The sequence below is a fragment of the Myotis brandtii genome, unplaced genomic scaffold, assembly GCF_000412655.1.
Source record: "Myotis brandtii unplaced genomic scaffold, ASM41265v1 scaffold3518, whole genome shotgun sequence".
Taxonomy (NCBI): Eukaryota; Metazoa; Chordata; class Mammalia; order Chiroptera; family Vespertilionidae; genus Myotis; species Myotis brandtii.
This window is the reverse complement of record NW_005363534.1, coordinates 137,103-146,541: the sequence shown is the minus strand read 5'-3', so window position 1 is coordinate 146,541 and position 9,439 is coordinate 137,103. Positions and strand designations below refer to the sequence as shown.

Sequence of the window (9,439 nt, the reverse complement as noted above, 5' to 3'; positions counted from 1 at the left end):
GCACAAATTTTTGTGCACCGGGCCTCTAGTCCTATATAATAAAAGGGTAATATGCAAATTGACCCTAACAGCAGAATGACTGGGAATGACTGGTCACTATAACACACACTGACCACCAGGGGGCAGATGCTCAATGCAGGAGCTGCCCCCTGGTGGTCAGCGTGCTCCCCAAGGGGGATCTCTACTCAGCCACAAGCCAGGCTGATGGCTGCCAGTAGAGCGGTGGTGGTGGGAGCCTCTCCCGCCTCCTCAGCAGTGCTAAGGATGTCCGACTGCAGCTTAGGCCTGCTCCCCGCTGGCAAGTGGACATCCCCCGAGGGCTCCTGGGCTGCCAGAGGGATGTCAGACTGCCAGTTTAGGCCCGATCCCCTGGGGAGCGGGCCTAAGCCAGTAGGTGGACATTGCCCGAGGGGTCCCAGACTGTGAGAGGGCACAGGCTGGGCTGAGGGACCTCCCCGAGTGCACAAATTTTTGTGCACCAGGCCTCTAGTATTATATAAAATATTTAGCACAGTTCTTGGCACATAACATTCAACAAATGGTTGCTGCTATTATTGAAAGCATTTAAGTCAAGTGTTCTGCCATCAGGTTCTGTGCTAAATATTTGTGGTAAATAAGATATGGACTGTCTTTGAGGAACTGTCTATTGGTCATCATTGCTTACCAATTGCCCATTCTACAGTATTGCTGGCTTTCAGATGAATTGTTGAAATATAGGGTGGTCAGTGTGGAGTGTCTAATTTGTATCATCCTCACCCCAGACTATTGGTTTGAAATAAGTGAAAGCTTCCCCTTATTTAAAAGTTAAAACAACAAAGATTGTTTTAAAATTCTCTTCAAGATGAAGATGGAACCAGCTTGAATTCAAGTATCCTGGCAGCACTCCGAAAAATGCAGGATGGCTATTTTGGTGGGGCAAGGTAAGTGACCTCTACATACTCTTTAGTGAAATGAAATGAAACTTGTAAGCTGGGTACAGTAATCGTAAACTTGTTATGCCTTTCTGTGTATCATTTTTTATAGCTGCATTTTTATATTAAATTTATTGGGGTGTCATTGGTTAATAAGATTATATAGGTTTCAAGTGTAAAATTCTGATACATCATCTGTATATTGCATTGTGTGCCCACCATCCAAAGCAAATCATCTTCTGTCACCATATATTTGACCGCCTTAACCGCCATACTGTGGTCTGTGTCTATATGTTTTTGTTTTATTTATTTTTCTTGTTTGTTCATTTTTTGCTTTTAGTTTTGTATCCCATATATAAGTGAAATCATATGGTTCTTAAATTCTCCTGTCTGATTTATTTCAGTTACCATGATAGTCTTTCTATGTATCTTTAATAAAAACCTCATCCTATTCAGAGAAGCTTGTGTTTGATAGCTTGAATGAAGGAATTGAATGTTATATAGAAGCATTGGAATTTTTCCTCACCATGACCTTTGCCTAGAACTTAACAATTCAATGAACAAGAAAACTTATTCTTTAAAATACGGTTATTGGACTATTCAATTCTGGATGCTTTTCTTTTCTTTTTCCCTAAGTTTTTATTTTTGAAAAATTTCAAGCTAACAGAAATCATATTGAAAATTTCTCTCTCCCCCTGCCCTTCCTTCTACTCCTCCATCCCTTTCTTCTTCCCTACCCTTCTCTCTCCCTCTCTCTCTCCCTCTCTCTCTCTCTCTCTCCCCCACCCCCTCTCTCACTCACACATACACAGACCTTTTTTTTGCTGAACTCTGTGAGAGTTAGCCAGAAACATCACAACTCTTCTTCCCTAAATACTTCAGTTTCTGTCTTCTAAGAACAAGGGTATTCTCATACATAACTGCAATATAATCATCACACTCAGAAAATTTATTACTGATACAATACTATTGTCTAATATAGAGCTCATATTCAAAATCCTCAATTTGTCCCAATAATGTTTTCCCATAGCTGTTTTTCCACTCCCGGATCTAATCAAAGATCACACATTGGCATTTAGTTATTTACTTCCTTGATGTGTTCTTTTTTATGAGAGAGAGAGAGAGAGAGAGAGAGAGAGAGAGAGAGATGTTGTTTCATTGCCTGATCCTTGTATGTGCCTTGACTGGGGATCAAACCCAAACCTTGGCATATGGGGACAATGCTGTAACCAACTGAGCTACCAACCAGGGTAGAGAGAGAGATGTTGTTTCATTGCCTGATCCTTGTATGTGCCTTGACTGGGGATCAAACCCAAACCTTGGCATATGGGGACAATGCTGTAACCAACTGAGCTACTCAACCAGGGTGATGTCTTTTAATGTACAATTCCCCAATCTTTTGTTAATCTTTCATTACAGTTTTGAAGACAGAAGGTCGGTTATTTTGCAGAATGCCTCTCAATTTGGTTAAAGTGGTATCTGTCAGGTTTTTCCACATCCTTTGTCCATCAGTCTTTCACCAAATGGTCTTACCTTCCAGTGATAATCATTTATTATTACTGGAGTGGTAAAATGATGATTCTGTTTCTATCATTCTGTGTACATTTACTATTTGGAGCCTTTCTCTTAAAAAATAACTTTCCCCTACCCTTTTATTTTGTAGTTTTAGTGTCAGCATAGATTTATGGATTTTTATTTGGTTTATTATATCATGCTCTATTCCAGTAATTATTTATTTCAGTGTTCAAATTATACAAGATCTGGCCATTAGGAGCCCCTTCAAACTAGCTTCTTTAGAAAATCAGTACTATTGACTTTCCCTTTGGGCTTTGCAATTGGCTTTATAAGTAGGGAAGGATATGATTTAGTCTATTATAATTTATAAAATTTTCAAATACCATCTTTTTATTTTCAAAATGGTCTTTATGAGTATTTTTTAATGATGTGTGATGGATTAGTGATAGTTTTTCTTCATTCTGTCCTAGCTTCTCTGGTAGCCAATGGAAATTTTGGCCAGATGTTTGGCATAGTTATCAACAGAGCAGCATAGCAGTGAAAGAAAGCCAAACTGATCTGGTGGATTGTGAACTCATAATTGTAGTTTTTGTTAACACAGTACCGTAACCTACAATGCACTGTACCTAGGAGTGCAGTAAAATTCTACTTTTATATAATTTATACTAATGTATAAACATTAGTAATACCCTAACATAACATTCTGGATATCCTTTTTCACTAAATTGTATTGTTTTAAAAAGCATTTTTCTCTGATTTTCTGTTTTCTATTTACCTTCTAATTGTCAGGGTTCAAACAGGTAAATTATCAGAGTTTTTGACAACATCTTGCTGTACGCATTTGAGTTTCATGGACCCTGGACCTGAAAGTAAGCTGTACAGTGAAGATTACAATGACTATAGTGAGCTAGAATCCTGTGACTGGATGAATAGCTATGATTCAACCAGTAATGGTAAGGAGGCTTCATAAAGGCACTGGCCTTGCTGGACAAGAATACAAACTATTGTTGTGTATCCTCCTTACTATACCTCACTGCCAGCAGTCTTACAGTCTTACAGCAGTCTCTATTTAATACACCTACTTTTTGTTTGGCTTTACTTTTCATCCTCCTACTTACCTTTGGTTTCTGGACTAATATCCCTGTTATGATTGTGGACTATGAAATTGGACTATTCTTTACTAAGATTAGGGAAGAGTTCTCTGCTGGGCATATAAAATGGCTAGAGATTTCAAAATGACAGGAAGCAGTGATGAGTGAGAGCTATTTAATCAAACTATACATGTACACTACTGCTTAGAGTGCTTTTTATATATAATAGTATATGGGCACTTTAGAATCTCAGAGGACTGCATAGTTTGCAAAAAAAAAACCTATTTGGTATTATGCATGTTGCTTTTTTATATTACAAACTAGACAAATAAAGCACAACAGCATCTAATTGGTTTTTAGGAATACTAAGATGTCAGTTAGAAAACATCATGGGGGCATATATTAAAAATGTCTAAAAAGAACCCTAAAGTGTTAAAATACTGACCTAGGCAGGGCAAGCATTACCATGCTTGAATCCCAAAGGCAAAGGGGCAATAGGAGAAAATTATTCTTCTAAATAAAACATGATTTGTCTGAGTATTTAAATGTTAGCCTATATATTAAAGCAGCTAATTTCTTTATCTTAAGAAATAAAGAGAAAAGAACATATAAATAAATTAGCATTCCTCAATGTGGTAGCAAAGCATAATCTCATATATAATAGACCAACACATTAGCAGACAGAAGGAATATTTTCTTGTTTGGGCTCAGCATTTGCTCACCTAAGTACCATTTAATTCATCCTGTACTTGTTTTTATAAGATCTAAAGTAGTATGAATTTCTTTGTTGGGAAAGTGCATTAAATATAAGGTTATTTCCTGTTACCAAAGGTAACAATAGTCATGATATCTAGCTTGGCATAAGCTGAACTATTTTGAAAACCAGACAAGAATGATTATATATATATTGAAGTCCTTTGCTATTCCATGGGCAATTGTGATTTTCATATGTAGCAAACATTCTCTTAGATTAATTTCTAAAATATATGTTTTTAATATGTGTTACTGAATTTGATATGCATTCTGAGTCACTTTTTCTTCTCTGAATTTACTCATTCATGGTTTCACAATGGATGTGTCTATAGCTTGCCAGCCCTTGTATGAGAAGAGCACTTCTCTCAAGATTCTTTTTTTTAAGTATAGTTGGTATACAATATTATATTAGTTACATTCGTTTCAAGTCCATATTTTTTATAATCCTCCACCGAAGAATCTAGATTATATTCAAGGTTATAATATTTGCCATTAGGATATCCCTGAGTATGAGTTCCCATTCTTGCAGCTTTGCTAGTTCCCATTAGTCACATCAGAGTACAGAAAGACATCTTAAGAGATCACCAAAGATTATTTAAAAACAAAACAAAACAGTTGATGCATAAATGACCTAGAACTGTGGTCGGCAAACTGCGGCTCGCGAGCCACCTGCTCTTTGGCCCTGGCTCTTTGTAAGCCTTAGGAGTACCCTAATTAAGTTAATACAATGTACCTACCTATATACTTTAAGTTTAAAAAATTTGGCTTCAAAAGAAATTTCAATTGTTGTACTGTTGATATTTGGCGCTGTTGACTGATGAGTTTGCCAACCACTGACCTAGGAGATTTCAGTATTGATCCAAACACTGTGCTTTTCCAATTATAAATGCTGTGAATGTTTATGTAAAGTCAGATGTTAAGCATCCACAGGGTATATGCATATTTTTATTTCCATTATCCATAGCCAAGATAATGTATGTGAAAGAGGGGGAGCCCAAGAGCATAGGGACTATATCTGTGTTCTTCACCACTGAGAACTCAGCATCTAGTATACCTAGTGGTACACAGTAGGCAATAAATATTTGGTGAATAAATGAATGAGGTGACTAAAAAGATAAATGTGTGGCTAGTAGTCCTTTCAACACCAATGCCACACAGAGATTTTATTGTCGTTAGCAGTTGTAGCTTGCCATTTGTGGAATCTGTCTGTTTTTAGCTAGGCTCAATGCTTACTGGAAGATTTTTGCCCTTCCCCACAAAAGCCTCATCATACCAGTGAGACTCAAAGGACCTTATTCTGCTCCTTCTCCACCATCACTATCACCACCACTATCATTATATGCTTGCATATGAAATGCTTGCACCATCTCTCCTATATTAACATCATACTGCTTCCAGGGGCCCTAATATTGTCTCAGAAAAGTTGAAGAACAGGTGGGTCCTGGTAAATGACCATAGTTTTTTAAATGGTAAAGCTATGAGTTTATATAATGATAACACACTTTTTACTCCATGAGCTAAAACAACCTACTTCTGGTGGTGCTATGTTGTGGTCACATGATTCAGTCATTCTGTTTGGTGGGTTAAATTGTGATGTAAATAAAAGGTTCACTTTTTTCTTTTCACCCTCTCCCCACTAACCTTGCAGCTCACTGTGGTGATGACGTTGCTCGTTATTTAGATCACCTTTTGGCGCACACTGCTCCCCATCCTAAACTAGACCCTACCTCACAAAAGGGAGGGCTAGATCGGTTCCGAGCTGCTGTACAAACAACCTGTGATATAATGTCCTTGGTGACCAAGGCCACGGAGCTGCATGTACAAAGTGAGTAATGCCAGGACTCACTGGAGTCAGGTACAGGATGATGTGAAGCCCAGTATATGGGAGGGAGCATTTATTACAGTGTAAGCAGGAACTTTGTTTTGTTTTTTGTTTTTTACATGGTTTTTATTGATTTCAGAGAGAGAAAAGGAGAGGGAGAGAGAGCTGGAAACAGCAATGATGAGAATCATTGATTGGCTGACTCCTGCACACCCCCTACTGGGGATGGAGCTTCCAACCCGGGCATGTACCCTGACCAGGAATCGAACTGTGACCTCTTGGTTCATAGGTCGATGCTCAACCACGAGCCACGCTGGCTGAGCAGGAACTTTGTTTTTTGTTCACTGCTTCATCCCAAGCACCTTTGATAGTACTGAGACGCTCAAATATTTGTAAAATTAATGAATTAGGTATAATTTTGCTGTATATAGTGCTATGTAGTCTGGCTTAACCAGTTACATAGTGAGAAGAGACAAAATAAGAGACTTGGGGCATAGTTAATTGTAAGATAAAAATATCAAAATGGTGGAAAGTATTTTTTCTGTTGGTAATAATTGTATTTAAAGAGAAAGCATTGCAAGCTATTACAAGAGTGCCTTGCAATGGAAAAGGAGATATTCTCCCTTAAGTAAACTACATCTGGTTCCCTTTGGCCAGCTGTCACTTTTATAGTCAGTTGGTCCAGCAGTGTAGAGCTGTTTATCAACTATAGCACTCATTCTTCAACAACTTTGCCATTCACCTCTCCATGACCACTACCCTCCTTCAGTAGTATTTGTAGTGGAAAATGTCTTTTAGACACATTGCCAGAATAGTAGTCATGGTACCCAAGAGTGTTCAATGCCTCTGTAGTAGCTTCATGTGAAGGGACAGAAGGGATAGATTATCGGCCACACCTGAAGGACTTAATGTTAACATTTACAGGTGATGAGAATGATTGAGATGCATGCTCTTGCTGTCTAAAACTTTATTGATCATTACTAACCAAATATATTAAAACATGAACATTGGAGAATCATTTAACATTTAGAATAGGGGAAAGCTTAGAATTCCCTTCAAGTAAGCTTCATTGACAAAGGGCTTATGTGAAGAAATAAACTTGATTAAGTTAGACTTTTAGATTATGAATCACAAAACTTGAGCTTAATTTCTAGCTCTACTACTTGCTTGCTTGAACAGTTATTTGAGCTCTGTATCTCTATTTCTGTATCTGTAAATGCTGAAAATGACAAGAGAGCCTCTCCTTAGAGTCTCTCCTCATGTAGAAATACATGGTAAGTATTTCAACAATGGATTGTAAGTAAAACTCTTAAGAATATCTCAAAGTTGATCAGCCACTACATATTTTGATTCCCTAGATAGGATCATCCATTTATCTATTCTCAAGGAAATCCCATTGTGAGCAGCCAGATATTCTCCTAGGGAAGTCCAGGAAATGTAAAACATAACTGGGTTCTTTCTGTGATACATGGTATTCTCCCAAAGCATCAGTGATAGTACCATTGTGGTATTGGTTACATTTTAAGACTTTAATATCAGCTGATGATACAATTCTGGACATTCCATTCAAAAATGTTTCTTGATTGGTTGAACATTCTTTGCATTATTTGATTTCTATATTTCTTTTCTTTGATGTTACCCAGAAGGATAAACTTCTATAAAGAACCAAACATATGTAACTTCATTGTTGAGATCAACTGTGAATTTTTGTTAGTCTCCTAATTATCTAACCTTTATCATAAATGTCAACCTTTTGCAGATGTTCACATGTATCTTCCTGCAAAGGTAGTTCAGGCTTCCCGGCCTTTATTCAACTTACTTGACTCACCTCCTCCCCCACAAGAGGACCAGGTAAACTTGCACATGAGGTTTTTCTATCAGTTTTTTGCAAAATGCTATCCTAATGGAAAATAAGAGAACTAGCCATTATGGTTTCTGCTACTAACTGGTGGTAGGCAAAATCCTACCCTGGTGAAGATACATGAACTTTTCAGTTCACTTTTAAAATGGGCAAGTTTTTCTAGCCGGGCTTTATGAAATCTAGATTGCTTTATCATATGTGTTGAAAGTTTCATTTTTTTGTTTACTTTTCATCAAAATTTAACAAATTCTTATGGGAAAAGTTTAGAGATGAAAAGATCAACACTATAGGGCAGTGATGGCGAACCTGTGACACGCGTGTCAGAGGTGACACGCGAACTCATTTTTTTGGTTGATTTTTCTTTGTTAAATGGCATTTAAATATATAAAATCAATATCAAAATATACATCTTTGTTTTACTATGGTTTCAAATATCAAAAAATTTCTATATGTGATACGGCACCAGAGTTAAGTTAGGGTTTTTCAAAATGCTGACACGCCGAGCTCAAAAGGTTCGCTATCACTGCTCTAGGGCAATATTTAAGTTGAGCACTTGTGGACTTAATTTTTTTACCCTTTCTCAAACTAAAGGTTCCCTCAGTTCGTGTAGAAATACATCTTCCAAGAGACCAGTCTGGGGAGGTGGACTTCAAAGCACTGGTTTTACAGTTAAAGGAGACCTCCAGCTTCCAGGGGCAAGCTGATATCCTCTACATGCTATATACTATGAAGTAAGTGATGGATATTATCAATCTACTTTAATGTTCATATGGAGAGAAAGAATAGTATAGTAAATATAGCATAGCTTTGGAGTCTCACTGATCTAGATTTGAATACAGTTTTGGAACCTCAAAGCCTCAATTGTCCTCATTTATAAAAGTTGGATTATGCCTACCTCACAGGTGGTAGAAACATTTCTGCCTGAGAGGCAGGTGCAAACAATGGCTAAACCCAGTGACAGGGATGGAGATTCAGAATTGTGGCTGCTGAGGTCTGGTAGCCACCATTACTGGGATAGAACAAGGCCAAAAATGTACAAACAGGCCTGTCCCTGCCTATTAAACCCCCATCCATCCCAGCAGAGCCTAATGAAAGCAACTGGGACACCTTGGGTAGTACAGCACTTCTGGCAGCATCTAATTGCAAGAGGCAGCACTGGACCAGAGCCCCATCACCTGCCACATTTCCCCACAAGGGTGCTGCCCTGATACTGAGGGGACACCCCATCCCAGGGAATATGGGGGCATTTTCCTTAGCCAAGGCAACAGGCCCCACACAAATAACAGAAGCCTTAGCAGGGCAATAAGAAAAAATGAAAAATTGCACTTCACCTACTGGAAAACAATCGAACAAACAAAAAACTCTCCTTCTCACCTGCTAAATAGTGAAGTGTCAGGTACTTCATAAAAAGCAGATTTCATACCATATGACCCAGCCACCCCTCTTCTAGGTATCTACCCAAAACTGAACATATATGAATATATAT

General features: G+C 38.0%; 1 protein-coding gene across 1 annotated transcript in view; it reads left to right on the top strand.

Annotated features, from left to right (window-relative positions):
• Positions 1 to 9,439, top strand: part of PHKA1 (phosphorylase kinase, alpha 1 (muscle)) — a gene marked incomplete at its 5' end in the record, with an annotated part of 145,270 nt that overhangs the window by 63,398 nt on the left and 72,433 nt on the right. The window contains 5 exons of the mRNA XM_005871675.2: positions 842 to 920; positions 3,216 to 3,379; positions 5,919 to 6,095; positions 7,852 to 7,943; positions 8,545 to 8,684. Coding sequence (XP_005871737.1) covers positions 842 to 920; positions 3,216 to 3,379; positions 5,919 to 6,095; positions 7,852 to 7,943; positions 8,545 to 8,684 — 652 coding nt within the window. The remainder of the gene's footprint in view (positions 1 to 841; positions 921 to 3,215; positions 3,380 to 5,918; positions 6,096 to 7,851; positions 7,944 to 8,544; positions 8,685 to 9,439) is intronic.